This window comes from Hoplias malabaricus, chromosome X1 (assembly GCF_029633855.1).
Source record: "Hoplias malabaricus isolate fHopMal1 chromosome X1, fHopMal1.hap1, whole genome shotgun sequence".
Lineage (NCBI taxonomy): Eukaryota > Metazoa > Chordata > Actinopteri > Characiformes > Erythrinidae > Hoplias > Hoplias malabaricus.
The window spans coordinates 12,266,342-12,287,152 of NC_089818.1; the positions used below are offsets into that span (position 1 = coordinate 12,266,342).

At 41.6% G+C, this 20,811-nt stretch overlaps 1 protein-coding gene across 1 annotated transcript; it reads right to left on the bottom strand.

Moving 5' to 3' along the window:
* Positions 1-129: 129 nt before the first annotated feature.
* LOC136676102 (very-long-chain enoyl-CoA reductase-like) lies at positions 130-19,587 on the bottom strand. Its single transcript, XM_066652960.1, has 12 exons — positions 19,420-19,587; positions 8,387-8,438; positions 8,180-8,224; positions 6,759-6,862; positions 5,787-5,902; positions 5,479-5,584; positions 3,925-3,997; positions 3,390-3,433; positions 2,660-2,717; positions 1,994-2,082; positions 354-399; positions 130-257 (listed from the first exon to the last, which is right to left on the bottom strand). Exons 1-12 carry the CDS (start codon positions 19,585-19,587, stop codon positions 130-132), a joined length of 1,029 nt encoding a protein of 342 aa, XP_066509057.1.
* Positions 19,588-20,811: the final 1,224 nt, after the last annotated feature.

Here is a 20,811-nt window from a genome sequence, read left to right on the forward strand (position 1 = left end):
GTTAACAACATCCCGTTTACAGTGCAGTGCAGTGAAGACTAGTGTCAGGTTTAATTTCTCAGGATTTACTGCCTTTAATCCCTGACTGTAAACATGTTCTTAATCTTAATCTGGATCAAACCTCTGCTTTTAGAGCAACAGGGGAACGATGGCACTTCTGAGTTCAGGATAATCCTTAAACTCCTTCAGGTAGGATTTGTGTTTCCCATGGGCCCAGATGCTCATCTGCACGAAGCCTATGAAGGTGAACAGCGCCACTGTGGAAAAACCAGAGAAGAGAAGAGGGGTTTAGACACAGAATTAGGTATCCTTCATTACAGATGTAATACAGATGTAAAGAGTGAAAACGAAACCTGGAACACACTGCGTCATCACCGTGAAGCTCAGCCAGGCGCCCACCTGAAACAGAACACAGCTTTACACACACCGGGGTTTGCTGCAGATGTACGATGGCAAAATCAGTCCTAAAGAAACTGAAGGAAACATCCATCCATTATCTGTAACCGCTTATCCAATTTAGGGTTGCGGGGGGTCTAGAGCCTACCTGGAATCATCGGGCGCAAGGCAGGAATACACCCTGGAGGGGACGCCAGTCCTTCACAGGGCAACACAGACACACACACATTCACACCTATGGACACTTTTGAGTCGCCAATCCACCTACCAACGTTTGGACTGTGGGAGGAAACCGGAGCACCCGGAGGAAACCCACGCGGACACGGGGAGAACACACCAACTCCTCACAGACAGTCACCCGGAGCGGGAATCGAACCCACAACCTCCAGGCCCCTGGAGCTGTGTGACTGCGACATTACCTGCTGCGCCACCGTGCCGCCCAACTGAAGGAAACTGAAATGAAAATTAAAATACTCTCAGTATCTTTTCAGTCTCAGATAAGTCTTGGACATTTCCTACAATGCAAAAACAAAGCTAATCTGTTTTTGTTGTCAGACATTTATTAAGCCAAATGCCATCCGGACTGTCAGTAACCTTTTTGAACAATGGCAAAGCAGAATCTGTCCATGTATTTTGCCAGTAATGTATTATTTTAATTTGTTCCTTAATTACAATAATATCTGAAGTGAAAGATTCATATTGGTCTAACAATCTAAAAGACAGTCTCGTCCTCGTTACATTATCGAATGTCCAGTCAAAATGTCATAGAATTAATTGCTTAGGACTCATATGCATCTTAGCGGGCATTTATATCAAAACACACTTTATATCAAAAGGCTTGATTTAAGTATTTGTTGGAGCATCTGTGTTGTTTCTGTAGCATAGAGCTTGTTCTTAATGTTTGGTGACTTTGTTGTAGTGCTGTATATATATATATATATATATCGACCAACCGATGTGGACCTGAGAAGAAAGAGATCAAAATCCTTCAGCGTCAGTGTGTTTCAGTTTCAGACTCATGCAGCTTGCAAGCTTGATGTGGCTTTCATGTGATTAAAATTTATTTATTTATTTTTTGGTTCTTGTGTGACTGTGTGTCATTGTTGTGTAATGTCTGTGTGTTTTTGTGTCTTTGTGTGATGATTGGGTGTTGTATGTTTTTGTGTCGTTTTGTGATTATTGTGTGTCGTTGTGTGATGATTGTCTGTCGTTGTGTTTTGTTGTGTAATGCGTATGTGGACACTTTATCCCCAGGTCAGCTCCATCCGGTTGTACAGATGTTGAAGTTTAAAGCAGCTGGTCTGTTTCCTGGCACTGGCAGGCTGCAGCTCCAGGCAACGCTTGAGGGGAAAAGACAGAATTCACTCCCCCCTCAGTCAGAAGGACACCCAGGCAGAGCTGAGAAATCTGTGGGTGAGACCAAGGCCTTGCTGAAGTCCCAGGTCTGAGGATTTGCAGAAGTTTGGGTGCACTGGGTCCAGCATGGGTTAGTTTAGTGTGTTTTATGTAATATGGTGCTGATGGGATGTTTCAGAGCATGTTCTGTGTTGGGGTTTTGGCCCAGGATTTTTTCACTGGAGTTTTAAAGATGACAAACCTCGTAGGTGTAGTTTGGGCAGGAGACAAAGAAGAAGAGCCAGGTGAAGGGGTTTTTATTCGGGTACGGGATCTGCCTCGGCCTGGACCCTGACCAAACCATAGTAAACAGAGAACATATGATCAATTGGATTGCCATGTCCAGCAAAAATACCCAGATTTACTCAATATCCCTCCCACCAGAAAGTCAAAGAAGCGTATGATCCAGAGAAAAACAGATACAGGTTTAACCTCTTCAAATAATACATCTACAGATATATGGCCAAAAGTGTGTGGACACCTCCTCAAATATTTGTCCTGACCTAAGAGGCATTAATCAGGGGCATTTATCTCTCTTCACTGCAGGAGCAGTCTCTACTCTCCTTAGAAGGCTTTACTGGACCATTGCTGTCTGATGGCATTAAGCATCATATAACCTCTGGATCACAAGTCATCCCAGAGGAATTGGATGGAGCTCCATCTATCCACAGCCCAGTGCTGGGGGCTTTAAAATCCTCTCCCCTCTGCTTGGGATTAAGCTCATGTGCAGCTGCTCCAGAGCATCCCATTACTTACTGTGCCAACAAAGGGAGCAGTTAAAAGGAGGGGCAACCACACACTTTTGGACACAGTGACTGTCCTCAGTAAAATGTTCATGTTTTGGTTGGGGCAACCCAGTCAGTCTCACCGTTACAGCGGAGGTGGTTCAGAGTGAGGTTAATGGAGAGGTTTCCACACTCACAGATCTGTAAACACACCCACACACACTGATATCAGCCCTAAACCAAGCTCAAAATAAATTCCTTAGGATTGTCTTAAAATTTAATTTTTGTCTACATTTAGAGTCAACATGTTTTAGATTGGAAGAGTAGACAATACAGGTGCTGCTTACTGACATTACCATTAAAAATAGGGTCCCAGGGAATTTAACAATTTACTTTGATAAGTTTAGAGACACTCTTGCTCATTATACACCAGGAAGCTCCACATATTTCATTCCATTTTGTTTTAAAACACAATCAGGAATGAAGACATTTCTTTATTCTGCAGCTCTGAAAGAGCTTTTAAACTGATTTAAAAAGGATAACCAGTGATATGTAAGCAAGTGGAACACTGGATTTTCTTATACGTTGAGAGTATTATACGAAAGATATCCTCTGGAAAACCACCTTGTTGTCTGTCTTCTTGGTGTATATCTTAGTGTCCGGTTAGTGAGATCCATTAGTGTCCATTCTGTTAGTTTGTTCTTAGTGAAGAGGATCATAGTGGAGATAGGTCTTAGGGCTTTATTGTTTTTTTTATCCTCAATTATTTAAAGTGTGTAATGGCTGCTGTGCAGTGTTGTGTATTTTTGAGTCATTAAATAAATTAAATTAGAGGGGTATGTGTTGGTTCAGGATAGAGTGTGTGAAACTAACCAGAAATAAGAGCAGCGCAAAGTAGATCTGGAGTTTCCCATAAGCTGAAAAACACAACAACAGGATTCAGGATGAAAGCAACTAACCCAGTTCTGTAAATCCGGAGTTAAAGTCTCTGGATTTCTTAATCCTGAAACTCATAAATAAAATCAAATGTATCTGTATAGCACTTTTTACAACTGGTTTCCTCTGGGTGCTCAACTTTCCTCCCACAGTCCAAACATACACTCACTGGTAGGTGGAGTGAGTGTATGACACTGTCATGTCTGTGGATTGTGGGAGGAAACTGGATACTGGAGTGTGGAGTGACTGGGTCAGTGTGTGGTGCTCTATCCAGGGCGTGTTCCTTCCTCAGTGGTGGTGGTGTAGAGTTAGTGAGGGGTGGAGTCAATAACCCCAGGGGGTGCTGTATAGTTAGTGAGGGGTGCAGTCAGTACTCACTTGGGGTGGTGTAGACGTAGTGAGGGATTTTTGTCAGTACTCACTGCTCACTGGAGTTGGTGTAGAGTTAGTGAGGGGTGGAGTCATTACTCACTGGGGGTGGTATAGAGGGGATGGTTGATGTAGTATGCTAACCACGCAGCAAAGCCCCAGTAATACACACAATTCTGAAAGGAAACAGGAGTGTATTATAATATAAACCTGAGGAAAAGTGAAAGAGGTAATTGTCAGTGCTTCAACAAATTACAAATAAACAATACATTTTAATTTAATATATTGGAATATTTTGCCTTATTACTAAGTGTGATAGGGCATGTGAAGGATGGGGGCAGTGAGGATGGTGAGGGTGATGGTTAATTTGGTTAGGGTGATGGTAAGGGGCAGTGAGGGTGATTGTGAGGGCAGTGAGGTTTGTGTCGGCAGTGAGGGTGATGGTGGTGAGGTTCATGGTAAGGGTAGTGAAGGTAGTGCACGATATACAGATACTAGAAAATCTCAATACTTAAAAAATGGTACAATACCCCATATAATGAGTACCAGTATTTTAAAAAGGAGTGTTTTAAAGTAAGAGTGGTAATTCCAATGAGTGCCACAGTTGGGCAGTGTGCACCCGCAGCGCTTTGCCACCCTCCCTTAATGATTTTGCTGCTAGTTTTAGTGACTTTTCAGACCCTCTAGCGAGTTTTTTTTAAAAATAAAAATACCCAACTAGCACCCAAATTTCTGCACAAACCTTAGCTACTTTATATAGAAGAGAATCGTCGGTAGCACAACTTGTTAGAACACCGGGACTGACCGTGAGAGGGAGAGACGGCTCTCTCTCCCTGGCTTTTCTGCACAGCTCCCTCGACGCGGCTCGTCTGCACCAGAGATGGAGCAGCACAATCAGTCTGCACTGCAGTTCGCACAGATCAGAATGATTATGCAAAAAGTGCTGCAAAAGACACGTTTGCTTCCTTTTAAGGTGAATTTATTAATTTTTCTAAACTCCTGATTGGCGCCATGGTGGTGCAGCAGGTAGTGTTGCAGTCATACAGCTCCAGGATCCTGGGGCTGTGGGTTTAAGTCCCGATCCGGGTGTCTGTGAGGAGTTCGGTGTGTTTTCCCCGGGTGCTCCGGTTTCCTCCACTTAACAAACATACGCCGTCAGTTTGTAGAGAATGTACTTTACTTTTCCTGATATTTTAGGTGTTTGCGATGGTATCTTTTCAGTATCTGTATCAAGATATTTAGGTAGGTATTGTATCGAAAGTCATAATTTTGGTATTGTAACAACACTAAGTGAAGGTGATGTGAGGGCAGTGAAGATGACGGTGATGGTGGTGACATGATAAGGAGACAGTGACGGTGATGGGGCAATGAGGGTGATAGTGATGGTGAGTGTCTTGAGGGTGATCTTGATTGTAGTGGTGGGAGTGATTGAGAGGTTGGTGAGAATGATAGTGAGAGGGGTGAGGGTGATGGTAAGTGTGGTGGTGGGGAGTGTATGGGTAATGGTGAGGGCCATGAGGATGATAGTGATGGTGAAGTGGGGTGAAGGTGATGGTGAGAGTGGTGAGGGCAGTGATCAGGGTGGAGAGAGTGAGGTGGTGGTGGGGAGTATGAGGATGGTGAGGGTGTTGAAATTGATGAGAGCGTGCATGTGGACCAGGGCGATGTTTTGCAGAGCCAGAGTTCCCCGAGAGAAACGATGGACAAAGATCGTCTCCATCAACCGCTTTATATAATGAAGAGAGTGACAAACACAGGCCAATCTACAAACACACACACACACACACACACACAAACATACACAAATATGCACAATTAACTGTTAATTGTGTGTTTACTCTTTAATTACTATGTGTTTATGATTTTTTGTATGTTCACTTTTTACTTTATAATGTGTGTTTACTCTGTTTTCATTTTTTACTGTTTACTGCGTTTGAACAGCTGCGGTGCCTGTAGTGCCCCCACCTGACGATGGCATGGGGGCTCCTGCTGTAGCTGAACTCTGGGCTGTAAATGTACGGCACTCGGTAAAAGAACAGCAAGTAAATAAAGAGAGGACCGATACTCTCCACTAAGAACACCTGCAGAGAGAATGGGACCAAACACAGCACCTTTAACCCCCACACACAGAACAGCACCTTTAACTTCCACACACAGCACAACTTTTACACCCCACACAGCACCTTAAACCCCACACACACAAAATTTAACACACTCACAAAGCACCATTAACCCCCCCACACACAGAGCCTTTAACCCCCCCCCACCCACACACACAGTGCCTTTAACCCCCACACATAGCACCTTGAAGACCTCCAAACACAACACCTTTAACCCCCACACACAACACCTTTAGCCCCCACACACAACACCTTTAACCCCCACACACAGTACCTTTAACCCCCACACATAGCACTTTTAACCCAAACACCCAGATCCTACCCAATGTCACCTCTTCATCTTATCCCACTTTTCCCCCTGTTCGTTAATGGTTAGGACCCCCACAGAGCAGGTATGATTTGGGTAGTGGATAATTTTTAATGCTGCAGTGACACTGATGTGGCGGGGTGTGTTAGTGTGTGTTGTGCTGGCACGAGTGTATCATACTGAAGACTGGAGTTTTTAAACCCATCAGTGTCATTGCTGGACTGAGAATAGTCCACCAACCAAGTCCTCTGTCCACTGATGAAGGAATAGAGAACGACCAACACAAACAGACAGATTAGCCGCTGTCTCTGACTTTCTACAAGGTGGACCCACAAGGTAGGAGTGTCTAAAAGAGTGGACAGTGAGTGGATACAGGGTTTAAAAACTCCAGCAGGACTGCTGATGATCAACCACGCAAATCATACCTGCCCTGAGTGGGTCCTGTGGGGTTCCTGACACTGAAAAATAAAGATCTGTATTGAATGGAAATGAAGAAGATAAAGTCCCCACCATGGTCCAGCTGAGCTGGGGGCCAAGGTCCTGCAGGAAGATGGTGGCTGTGGTTCCGACCGGTAAATCCTCCAGAATGTCTTCATCGTTCAGAGCCTTTCCTTCTGAAACCCGGGAATATTCACCACACGTTCAGTAAACACAAGGGCTTCCAAATAGAAATTTCCTAAAATTACTATTTTTTAAAGGCATATTTATTTGGACTGCAATTATATATGAGAATATATATATATATAGTTTCTCAGTCTAGTTTTGTAGGCTACACAATCATGGGCGAGACTGCTGACTTGACAGTTGTCCAAAAGACGACCATTGACACCTTACACAAGTAGGGCAAGACACAAAAGGTCATTGCTAAAGAGGCTGGCTGTGTGAGAGCTCTGTGTCCAAGCGCATTAATAGAGAGGCGAAGGGAAGGAAAACATGGTAGAAAAAAGTGTAAAAGCAAAAGGGATAACCGCACCCTGGAGAGGATTGTAAAACAAAACCCATTCAAAAATGTGGGGAAGATTCACAAAGACTGGACTGCAGCTGGAGTCAGTGCTTCAATAACCACCACACACAGACGTATGCAAGACATGGGTTTCAGCTGTCGCATTCCTTATGTCCGCATGCCACTCTTGAACAAGAGACAGTGTCAGAAGCGTCTCGCCTGGACTAAAAACAAAAAGGATTGGACTGCTTCTGAGTGGTCCAAAGTTATGTTCTCTGATGAAAGTAAATTTTTTGCAAGTCCTTTGGAAATCAAGGTCCACAGTCAGTGATGGTTTGGTCTACTGTGTTTTCTGAGGTTCAAGGTCAACACAGCCATCTACCAGGAAGTTTTAGAGCACTTAATGCTTCCTGCTGCTGACCAACTTTATTGAGATACAGATTTCATCTTCCAAAAGGACTTGGCACCTGCACACAGTGCCAAAACTGCTAGTACCTGGTAACTTGCCTGACCTTAATCCCATAGAAAATCTATGGGGTATTGTGAAGTGGAAGAAGAACAATGCAGAAGAGCTCAAGGCCATTATCAGAGCAATCTGGGCTCTCATAACACCTGAGCAGTGCCACAGACTGATTGACTCCATGCCACGCTGCATTGCTGCAGTAATTCAGGCAAAAGGAGTCTAAGTATTGAGTGCTGTACGTGCTCATACTTTTCAGTTGGCCAGCATTTCTAAATATAATTTTTTTCATTGGTCTTAAGTAATATTGTAATTTTCTGAGATACTGAATTTGGGGTTTTCATTAGTTGTCAGTTATAATAATATAATATGAAATATTATAACATTATATTATAATATGAAATATATCAGTCTGTGTGTAATGAATGAGTATACTATACAAGTGTCACTTTTTGAATGGAATTACTAAAATTAAATCAACTGTTTCATGATATGCTAATTTTGTTACCATCACCTATGTATTCTTACCTGGGTGCAATTTTAGAGCCTGTCTTGATGGGTACCACTTAGGATCTGGAAACATTTAACACCATTATCACCATCTTTATCTTCTTCATTGTCAATATATTTTTTAATATTGTTATACACAGCAGAACGAAAACATAATCACAGTTATTGTTTACTTCCTTGTTTGTTTGTTTACTCCATTGAAGCTAGGGTGAAGAGTTCACTCACACAGTTTGTGCAGCTGTCTCTTGATTTCTCCGATTGTAGCGTTGGGCTCCACCTGCTCGACAAACATCAAACATCATATCAATCCTTAAATTTTTTTCACACAACCATAACATTAGAACAGATCATATTAAGTCTACTAACTCTCAGTAACTAAATGGTAAATGACCAGCATTCTGGGCAAATTTATTAAAATCACATAAATTGGGAGTTTATTTATTGAGGAAAATCGTCAATAATATTACATATCTGTGAGTGGAAAATATATGTGAACCGTTAGGTTATTAAATCAAATGTATTTGTATAGCACTTTGTACAACTGTTGTCTGTTTTACAACTGTTTTTACAACTGTTTTAGTTTAACCCCCTTTTCCACCTCTAGCGATAAAGATAGTGGTTGTGTTTGTACTAAGTGTCAGCTAGTTAGCTCTCTGGTGGATAAAGTGGACCAGTTAGAAGTGCGCATCCGGAGCTTATTATTGTTAAGGGATAAACAGCAAGATTCAGTTTTAGCAACTCCGGGTGCCTTAGGGAGAGTTAGCACTCCCATGACTCCGGCGTTAGAGCCCTCACAGCGGGGTGAATGGGTGACGTCTCGGCGTCATAGCCGGAAAGCTAAGGCTGATGCTAACGCTGAGGCCAAAGCTAGCCCACTGGGACACCACGCTCCTCCGATTCGCGTGTCAAACAGGTTTGCCCTGCTCAGCGAAGCACCCGCTGAGGAGCCTGTTAAGAGTGCTCTGGTTATAGGAGACTCTATTGTTCAACACGTGAAATTAGCTACTCCTTTAGGGGCGCCGGCAGTAACAGTTAGCTGTTTATCGGGAGCCAGAGCGCCGGATATTAGTGGCAACCTTAGACTGTTAGCTAATAGGAGATATTCGAGGGTAGTCATTCATGTAGGGGCCAATGATATTCGTCTGCGGCAGTCTGAGGTAACTAAGGGTAATATTACAGAGGTGATTAAACTGGCCCAGATGATGTCTGATGCCGTAATCTGCTCTGGCCCCATACCAATGCGGCGTGGCGACAAAGCTTACAGCAGACTTTGGGCGTTAAACTGCTGGATGTCCAAGTGGTGTTCCGAAAATCAAGTGGGCTTTATCGACAATTGGTTACGTTTTGAGGGCAAGCCTGGTCTTATAGGTAGGGATGGTATCCACCCCATGCGGGAGGGTGCTGCCTTACTTTCTTGCAGCATAGCACATAGTCTTTTAGTTAGTCAGCAGAGTAGTGTAGATAGCTGCTGACAATCCAGAGCCGGGACCAGGCCGCAGACAGACAGGCTAAACCGACCGTCTGCGAACTGTCTTGAGGCGTCACCCAGGTTCAACTGTATTGAGACTGTGTCTTTCCCCCGAACTAAATGTAAAAGTAGAAAAACAAAATCAGCCTGTTTCAGCAACCTAATCAATATTAAATCATACACAACACCTAGCAGCAACACCTCAGAATTAAAATTTGGGTTACTCAACATAAGATCACTCAACTTAAAATCACTCATCGTAAATGATATTATAAGTGATCATAAATTCAATGTTTTCTGTCTCACGGAAACGTGGGTTAGACCAAATGAATATTTAGCACTAAATGAAGCCACCCCCCTAGGCTATAATTATGCACATAGCCCAAGAATATCAGGCAAAGGAGGTGGAGTATGTGTAATTTACCAAAATACCCTAGAAATTAGTCTTAAACAATGTGACACCTTCTCTTCTTTTGAGGTTCTCTCCACTATTATTACAAATCCGGTCAAAAAAAAAAGAACGCATTTTTATTATGCAACATTTACAGACCACCAGGGCCTTACTTAGAATTTCTGAAAGAATTCAGCGATTTTGCTACAAACCTAGCGGTGTGCAATCATAAAGTTATAATTGTAGGAGATTTCAATATCCATTTTGAGAAGGAAAGTGACCCACTAAAAAAGGCATTTACCTCAATCTTAGACTCTATTGGTATTACTCAAAATGTAACAGGGCCTACACACTACTGCAGCCACACTTTAGACTTAGTTCTGACACTAGGTCTTAACATTGACAAAATTAATATCCTACCGCAATCCTCAGCAATCTCCGATCATTACTTAATTTCATATGAGCTACGTTTTAGCCATAATATATGTAAGAACCCTCGCTATTCTACAAGGCGTATAATAAAACCATCTACCGCCCTACAATTTATAGAAAACCTACCAGAACTATCGACCCCAGTTCCAACTTCATCAGACCCAATGGACCTAGATGAACTAACTGATTACCTAGAAAATACCTGTCGATCTACTTTAGAAAAGGTAGCACCACTTAAACATAAAAGTATAAGACAGAAAAAGCTCGCACCATGGTATAATGATAAGACCCGTACTTTAAAACAAACATTACGAAAACTAGAGCGGAAATGGCGATCAACCAAGCTTGAAGTGTTCCATTCTGCCTGGAAGGACAGCCTTAGAGAGTATAGAAATGCCCTCACTAAAGCTCGCTCAGCATATCTGGCCTCGCTGATCTCCCATAATAAAAATAATCCGGGAGCACTGTTTAGTGTGTTTTCTAGAATTACAAAAAATCAAGCAGGTTCTGAACAACCAATTCCAGCAATTCTCACCAGTAAAGATTTTATGGACTTTTTTAATAATAAAATTGAGAATATTAGACAACAAACTCAAGCCACAGGATCAAATCCATCCTGGCTGCCACCCGATGTGAATGATATAAAACATGATATAACTGTAAAAGAAAGACTTGAAACCTTTTACCCACTCCCACAATTAGAACTAGAGAAGATTATCACCTCCGCAAACTGTACAACTTGCACACTTGATGCAATCCCCACAAAGTTGCTCAAAGAAGTACTACCAGCTATTATTGATCCTCTTTTAACTATAGTAAACTCATCGCTTAGTCTGGGCCATGTACCCAAAGCTTTTAAACTAGCAGTTATTAAACCTATGATCAAGAAACCAAATCTTGATGCTAGTACACTGTCTAATTACAGGCCTATTTCTAATTTGCCATTTCTGTCCAAGATCTTAGAAAGAGCTGTGGCCCAACAACTTAGTTCATATCTACATAAGAATCATATATATGAAAAATTCCAATCTGGATTCAGGCAACATCATAGTACAGAGACAGCTCTAGTCAAGATAACAAATGATCTTCTTCTTGCCTCTGATCAAGGCCACGTATCCCTGTAGGTGCTTCTTGACCTAAGCGTAGCCTTCAATACAATAGACCACAATATTCTCATAGAAAGGTTAGAAAACATGGTTGGAATCACAGGGACAGCCCTATTATGGTTAAAATCTTACTTAACGGAACGTTATCAATTCGTAAAAGTAAACAATCTAAATTCAAATTATTCTAAAGTAAGATTTGGAATTCCACAAGGCTCTATTGGACCATTATTATTTACATTATACATGTTACCGCTAGGCACAGTTATAAGAAACCATGACATTAACTTTCACTGTTACGCAGACGACACACAATTGTATATTTCAGCCAAGCCCGATGACAAACACAGATTAAAGAAAATAGAGGACTGTGTAAAAGACGTGAAAGGCTGGATGTTGCGTAACTTCCTCCTTCTAAACAGCAACAAAACAGAGGTCCTGCTTTTGGGTCCAAAAGTGGCAAGAAATAAATGATCAGATTTAATTTTAAATCTAGCTTTCCAGTTAAACCTGTTTCAGCAGCAAAAAATCTTGGTGTCATAATTGACCCGGATTTATCATTTGATCAACACATAGGTAGTATCACTAGGACAGCTTTTTTACATCTTCACAATATTGCTAAGATTAGAAATGCCTTATCCCTTCAGGACGCAGAAACACTAGTACATGCCTTTATTACTTCAAGGCTTGACTACTGTAACACACTACTGTCAGGATGCACCAGCAGCAATTTAAGAAAACTTCAACTAGTTCAAAATGCTGCAGCTAGGGTCCTCACTAAAACTAGAAAATTTGAACATATCAGCCCAGTTTTATCATCACTTCATTGGCTGCCTGTTAAATTCCGCATTGACTACAAAATTTTGTTATTAACATATAAAGCTCTACATGGGCTTGCTCCTGAATATCTTCAAGATACAATTTCCTATTATGAGCCTCCACGTTCACTCAGATCACAGAATACTGGATTTTTAATTGTTCCCAGAATTCAGAAGGCCTCAGCTGGGGGAAGAGCCTTTTCTTATAAAGCCCCCAGACTCTGGAATGATCTTCCAGAAAATGTTCGGGACTCAGACACAGTCGCAATCTTCAAATCTAGGCTAAAAACACATCACAACACTGTCGTCCCGCTGCTTCTCGCAATCACTCAGGTTTGTTGACGGTGGAGCGGAGGGATGCCAGTGTTTCAGGATGCTCCCGTGTCTGTGTGTCCTCCTGGTTCTCTCCTTTTAGTTAAAGCTGTCATAGTCAGATCTGCCGGAGTCATTAGCCACACTCTGGAAATTTTCATATTTTCTACTTTACAAACACAAAACAGTTCAAAACTAATTCCATCCCTTTACATCTTTCCGAGTAAACAACTGCCCACCTGTCTGTCTGGACACTGATGGATGACTGTCGAAACCCTCCTCCACGCTTTAGACCAGCTGCCCACACTCCAGCAACCACCAAGTGCCTTGAAGCTGTCCCTACACTGAAGTTCTCATGGACTACTAACTATCATCACCAGTAGATTGACCAGAGGAGGATGGGTCACCCCTTGTGAGCCTTGGTTCCTCCCAAGGTTTCTTCCTCAGCTGGGGGAGTTTTTCCTTGCCACTGTCGCCCCTGGCTTGCTCTTGAGGGTTTTACATTTGTTTTTACATTTCATGTCAAATCTTTGTCTTACTGGAATTCTGTGAATCTGCTTTGTGACAACATCAGTCGTGAAGCGCTATATAAATAAATTTGATTTGATTTGATTTGATTTGTCACAAGCAACTTCACAGAAATCAGGTAAAGACAAAAGTTTTAAAATGAAAAATAAAACCCTGAGGCGACCAAACCAGCCCACCCCCACTACAAACTTCCTCCACACACACACACACACACAATAGAGTCCAAGTGCAGGGAAATGCGTTTCTGTAAATCAAGAATGCCCATATAAGGAATGCCCACTTATGTTTCATTGGCAGATATGTCAGAAAATGGCTTCTCATTGGCGGAGGCAACTTAAAGTTGAAACTGCGTCACACCAGTGCTTACAAATGGCAGACATTACTAATTCTAAACTAGCAATGTTTCTATATTTAATGTTACCTAATGATCATTTCACGTTGATTGTAAATGCTGTATATGGTTATAATTACAGGTGTGTGTATGTGTTTGTGTGTGTGTGCTCACCACCAGTGCTTAATTTGAGACGGATCCTGCTGGAACAAGATGTGCCCTTACCTCAAGATTTACAAATTAAGCACTGCTCACTGCCACTAGTGCATTCACTTGTGCCCACTACCACAGCTGAGTTTAATGCAGAAGACATATGTTGCACAGTAATCAATTATTTCAAGTTTGTAAAGTTGTAATGTTTCTTAAATTAACCCTCATAATATTATAGGCATCAATATCTGTAACGAAAGTGCTGAAAACCTCTGACCTTTCTTCATTTATTCAGCAATGTTACTGTCCCTTTAACACCCAAGCCCACTCACAACTGATGTCATGCAAGGGGCTTTCCCAGTGGGCGTGTTTGCATCATAGAAACACCCTTGGCAAGAAACACAGTTGGCAAGTGGCAAGAAAAAAAATCTTGCAAGGAACCAAACTTCATGAGGGGGTACCTATATATCCTCTTCTGGTCAGACTATCATGCCAAAAGAGCAGACTTGTGATTGGTCCCTTCGCATGTCAGTCAAATTTCTTTTCCTGCAGTAGTTGGAGGTTCTTGGCCATGTTTAGTAGTGAAAGGTACTAGACTCTCCCTAGAGAATCATTAAAGGTGAGACTACATGAATATCTGCATTTGCAGGGAGATCTAAAATTATAATGCAAACATTTTTCATTTGATTTGAAAAAAAAAAAAAAGTCCAAGAAGATGTTTGCAAATGTAAACTTAGGTGACAATGTTGCAATTGTGACTCTATGTGAAGACCACCCAACAAATTATCTAGATTTTTATTGTACACCTTTAATGCTGTAATGAAATAAAGTGTTTGATTAAATCAACTTTTCCTGTGCTGAATGGCATTCCCACTGAAGTTAATCATAATACATTCATTATTGTGTATAGTGTTGTGTTTTACAAAATTTTGTAATGATGCTCCAGTCGCTGTAATATATATTTGTGAAATATTTTAGTACTTATATGGTTTCGGGCAATCTCCTATGCATATTGTGATGTTTTCTCTGACATACTTGATGCCTGGTGCAAACCTTCTAATTAACAATTGAAGTTAAAGTAAAATGATGAAAATACTCAAATATAAAGAACAAGGGACTGAGAATTTGTGGTGAACTGAAATACAGAAAAACAGTTAATAGTTGTTTAATCTTTTAAAGTGTAATAAAAAGGAGCTTTCTTTAATTTGTCAGTGAAATAAACAGTGTATATCTCATTATTTTCATTTATAATGAAATTATCTTCAGTAGATGAAGTTAAATTCATTTTTAAAGGTAAAACTGCTGGAGAAAATGCAGATTATGGGTTGGAGGACAAACAAATCTGAAATGCTGGCAAGCGGATCTGGGGCAGAGAACAAATGGATCTTAAATGCCAGTGTGTGGATCTGGGCCAGAGCTGATCCAGATTAAAAAAATGAAGCTACATGCATTTGGGCCGTAGAAGTGATGACTTTACTGAGAACTGGCCCTGCAGTGGGCCATTGTTGGCCCAGATCCATTAACTAGATCTGTTTTGGCCCATTCTGCCATAGGACACCGGGCCAGATCTGTTTAATGGATCCAGGCCAGAAATTGTGTGTGATCTCGGCCAGAACCTTGGCAGGTCCTTTGCTATCTGGATGTGTTCCAAAGCCTAGTTTGTGGTTGAGGTGTCCTCGGTAGGACTGTCTTATGAAGACTCCTAACCCAATTACACAAATGGAACGTGGTAGATTATTTTTTTGCTGTAAAAATGCTTCTTGATCTTAATCTTATACCGTTGGAAAACCTGTTGATTTCCATTTTAAATGGTGCCACATTTGTAAGGAAAGTGCATTTGTGGGATGAGCAGTTGAGCTGAGTGGCTTGCACCCATAAAAAATTTGTCAAATCCTTTCTGCCAGTGCCAACCAACTTATTCTACCATTGACTCGTTTGGTGGACTGGATGATTGGAGAAATAAAACATATTGACAATTTAACAATTTATTAATTTAACCAGCAGGAACCTCAGTAGTGTGTGGATGAACCATGTAGTGGATATGATTAATGTGTATTAATTTCTAATAAGAAATGTTGACTTTCTGAAGATGTGATTTAAATACCCAAGCTTTTGCTAGTTTTCAGAAACATCTCTAACCAGGATCGAAATGTGAGATTAACATCCAGAGCAGGCTCATAAAAAAACCTCACTCCAGGACGTTTATGACCCAAGGTCCCAGGGTCAAGAGGAGAATCTCTGCAAAATGCAGAGAGACACAGACTCAAACTTGATTAAAACTGTTCTCTCACACATTTTGAAAGATTGTTAAATAAAACAATCACAAACCTTAATTCCCATTGGTTTAAAACAATTTGAAGTTACATATGTGCACAACTGTTTGAAATTAATCCCGTTTTGACAATCAAAATAGGTGGAACTAATTTACATGTGTTTAAAGTCATTTTTGTTTTATACAAATTTATGTAGAACCAAGGTAGCCACATACTATGTATTTAGTTGGTTAATAATTATATAGAACATGGTTGTCTTTTTCTTAATGATATTACTTTGTGTTAACATATAAGCTTTATATTGCAAAGTATGATTCAGAATCCTGGGATATTCATTCACCAGGGATGGTCAAGTCTTTGTCTTGTCAAGTGTCAAAAATTCTATGTGATGCCACTCCCAAGGTACAGGAAACAGCCAATCAGGAGCAAGAAAAGATCCAATTCTCCCTCATTGAGGACGAATCAGGTATTCGGGGCGGGTTTTCTAAACTCTGGTTTAAAACCTGTGGCGCCAAATGACACTGGCTTTTTGGGCTTTCTGGCTTCTTTCCCTTTTTCTCTGCTGTTCGACTCTTCAGTTTAAGGCTCCAGATACTTGGGGCGTTATGTCTTTTAGCCTTTTTCAAGGCTAAAGAGTAAAATGACCTGAGTTTTTGAAATGACTCTGCAGGCTTATGAAAATGAAATGACTTATGGCTTTCTTAAACAGTCTTGGGCCTTTAAAGCGTGGTCCAGATAGAAACTACAGATTAAGATAGTTTAACCCTAGCGAAATTTCAACGCCACACCCAGAGCCTGAAAGGAACCTTAGACTTCTGACCCTCAAAAGGACAACAACACCACGAAGAGGACGGCTGCACGCACCCTCAGAATAACCTTCTGAGATGAGGAGAAACATGCCCAGGAGAGACCTGCATGGACGTGTCTCTCTCTCACAAGGCGGCAGATCAGCGACAACGAAGAATCCCCACAGAGACCTTCAGAACACCACCAGCTCTGACGGCTGCGTCTGAAAGCCTTGGGAGAAAAGAAACGCCCGCGGTTGCAACCTGCACGGCCCGCGTCTGCAATTCTCCAGGAAGTCGTGTCGGAAGGCACCGTCAGCGACATGCTCCCTGTCCATCTCCAGATACGTAAAATCACATGGTCTCATGTTTCTCATGGCTCATGGGTTGGTACTGAAAGTTTGCTGGGATAAACAATAGCCGTTCTTAGAACTTAGGGCAATAATTATCATAGAGAAATTCCCTCATATATTAATCTCCCTGTTCCCTCATGTATCGCTGTAATCCATTTTATTATATGAATGTCTAATCAATATTCATTATTTGATATTACAATTAATAAACCAGTTGTGTGATAAAACCAATCCTTGGTTATTTGTTTGTGTGTGCACCTTTCTTGTATGGAATTATAACTTCTAGTTCAGATTCCATTTCAGAGTCAAGAACCCACGGCGGGTCAATGAGCATAATTCATTAATAATAGTTAATTCTAGCTAATTCTGCTGTATAATATGTGAAGATGACCTACTTGTCTAAGCTAAAATTAAGACAGGTAAGGACACTACATATTAGTTAATGGCTCCCAAACATGTAGCTTAGCAGCATGAATTAAATAATTAATTATTAATAAAATAATAATTAATTATCATTGACTCTGCTATATAGTGCTAATGCCACTGCAACATGTGCACACTATTTCCACTACAACCATAAACAGCCACAACAGCCTGGCATGTCCTCATGCTGGTCACCAGCCTGGTCACACACTGCTGCATCCCATTCTTCAACCAGCATTTTTCACGTCAGCCAATGTGGTTGCATTGGTCACTTTGGCATGAACCCACTCTGTAGTCGCGAGCCTTGCCATCTTGGAGGACAGAGTTTGGTCCCAGACTGTGGAGATATAGTATTGTCACTGGTTACAGAAATTCATCTTAATATTTATCTGAATTGAGATTGCCTCCAATGATGAAAAGCCTAATTTTTCCAGTGAGGGAGAAGCCACCACATGCCATCACACTGCCTCCACCAAAAGATATTACTCTATCTATGCAGCAATCAGCATAGCGTTCTCCGTGTCTTCTCCACACCAAACGACCCAACTGCCGTAGGCAGAATCTGAACTCATCACTGAACATAATATTCCTCCACATGTTCAGGTTCCAGTGTACATGTTGCTGACACCAGCGCAAACTGGCCTGATGGTGAAGGGCAGTCATGGCAGCCCGATGAGACCGGAGATTGGCTGCATGCAGTCTGTTCCAGATTGCTGCCAAGTGTGGACAGGGTGAGGAAACGATCTTCTGGGGTGTCGTCTTATTGGGACGCCTGTCTCTGACATCCCCCGTTATATGAATCTTGGCCTTCAATTTGGGGATGGTACTAAGGCTCACTCCAAATAATGCCACAACTTGGTTTTGCTGAACAGCAGCTTGAAGTTGCCCTATTGCATTGGCCCTATCCAGGTCATGCAAGCGTGGCATGCCGATTCTTGGACCAGACACCTACTGTAGCAGGGCCCATGCTCACAGATAAAATAATCTACCAAACACAAATTTCCTTACTTTTTGTGCTAAGTTTAGTTGTTTTGTTTTTTCCTACCAGATATTCGATTTTTTTTGGTAAAGGCAGCAGCTCCTTGTGGCTTTGCTTAATCTGTACCTCATCAAAGAACCTTGCTGCTATGAGGCAATTACCCCTAGACCTAACTGGTTAAAGCTTAGTCACCCTATTCATCAATCACTGGTTAAAGCTTAGTCACCCTATTCATCAATAATTAGGGATGGCCCTGCACAGAGAGAAAGAGGGCAGGAACATGAGAAACAGGAGAGTATGGGAGTAAAGGAGTAAAGAGGAGGGAGGTGTGAAATGTTCAGGGTTTGTTCGTAACTCTGCCCGAGACACTCCCCTCAGTTTCTCTAAGCTTCATTTGATTATTGATAAGATTTCAGTTCTGTGGTTTATAAACTCTCAGGAGAATCTGATATCACACACAAACCACAAACAGCACACACACTCTATAACTGAACACTCTATTCAGATCTGCACCATTTCTACATTTCATAAAATAATTTACAAACACATTAGTAAAATGAAAAGCTGTGTTTGATTTTCTGAGTGAAATATCCACAGTTCCTGAACAACTTAACAAACACTGATTGTTTATTACCTCACATTTCTGCAGAGTTGAGATTAAACCTGACCTGCATAAAACCTTGCAACTTATTTTAGAATTTCTTTCTTTCCCAGCACAACATTAAAGCCATTCACAGTTAATAGAAGTTGCTCTAAAACTTGCAGAAAACATAATTTCACTCAGAATATGCCTGTGGAGTGATATGAGGAGCATCTGAATATAGCCGATAGATAAACGATTAGAAGATTCTAAACACTGTCCTACAAACCAAACCCAGTCACCCCTTGGAAATAAAAAGTTAGAAGACGCACCTTGTCCAGGAAGCAGAGCTGGGCCTTGCTCTTGGGGTCAAGGATTTCCACCTCAAAAAAAACATAATTCTTAAAGTTAGCGGGTGCTCCGGCCTTCAACCCCTGGGCACATCTGGATTTAATAAACTGAGCGATAGTGAAGAAATTCCTTAGCTCCACACACTCCATACTGCTGCTGCTGGGATGTCTGTGTGTGTGTGTGTGTGTGTGCGTGTGTGTGTGGGTGTGTATGGGAATGGCATGTTGATGATGACCTCACACACCTATCGTCTTCTAAATCTCAGATGAAGTGACCAGCTGAGAGGGTTTTTAAATCATCTTCAGGTTTCCTCTGAATACAGTTCAGTCATGGGTCACTTTACATTTCTGCATCCAACTGTGTGGGGTGGGTGTGGGGTCAGGCAGGTTGAATATGTAGGCCATATGTAGGCCTACATATTCAACCTGCCTGACCCCACACCCACCCCACACACCCAGTCACGTACCGTTGCATAAACTAAGTGTAAATACAGACTATTAAAGTAGAAACTTGTTGTGTGTCCACACTCATGTGTCTGATCTCAGAGCCCTGCGGTGGGACTTGTGGCCATATAAGGACTTCCAGGTATAAGCTGTATTTCTCTAATGATCTCGTTACGCTTCCCACGGATCCTGGCTCCTGTTCCTCTCTGGACTGCTACAGTCATGTCCATTGCGTGGTTGGCTCAGCTGTCCACAACAGATGGGACATGGCCTGACACAAGACCCCTTCCGAAGGACACAAGCCCCCTTCCGAAGGGGGTCTGAGTGACTGGCGTGTTGTCTCCAGACCCATAAGACGAGATGAGAGAAGTGTACTTTCCCTGTACTTACAATGTAGTCCTAATTGCAAGTAGGAACTGCTCAGTAACTGATTCCTATAGAGAAGTTAAATAAGGGAGAATACACACTAAAACATAGGCTATAAAATATAGTGTTACCACATAATATATTATAATGTATAATTACAACCCAATAAGCGTTTGGGAACCAAGGACACTAATTGTTGAAGATTTGTAGGTGCAATTATTTCCCATTCTTGCTTGATGTACAACTTCAGTTGCTCAACAATCCGGGCTCTCTGTTGTCTTATTTAGTGCTTCATGGGCACTAACACACCCCCATACCATTAGAGATGCTGACTTTTGAACTTTCCGCTGATAACAATCCGGACAGACCTTTTTCTCTTTGGCCCAGAGGATACGAACTCCATGATTTCCAAAAACAATTTGAAATGTGGACTCGTCAGACCACAGGACACTTTTTCCACTTTGAGTCAGTCCATCTCAGATGAGCTCAGGCCCAGAGAAACCAACTGCATTTCTGGGTGTTGTTGCTATATGGCTTTAAATGTGCATGGTAGAATTTTAACTT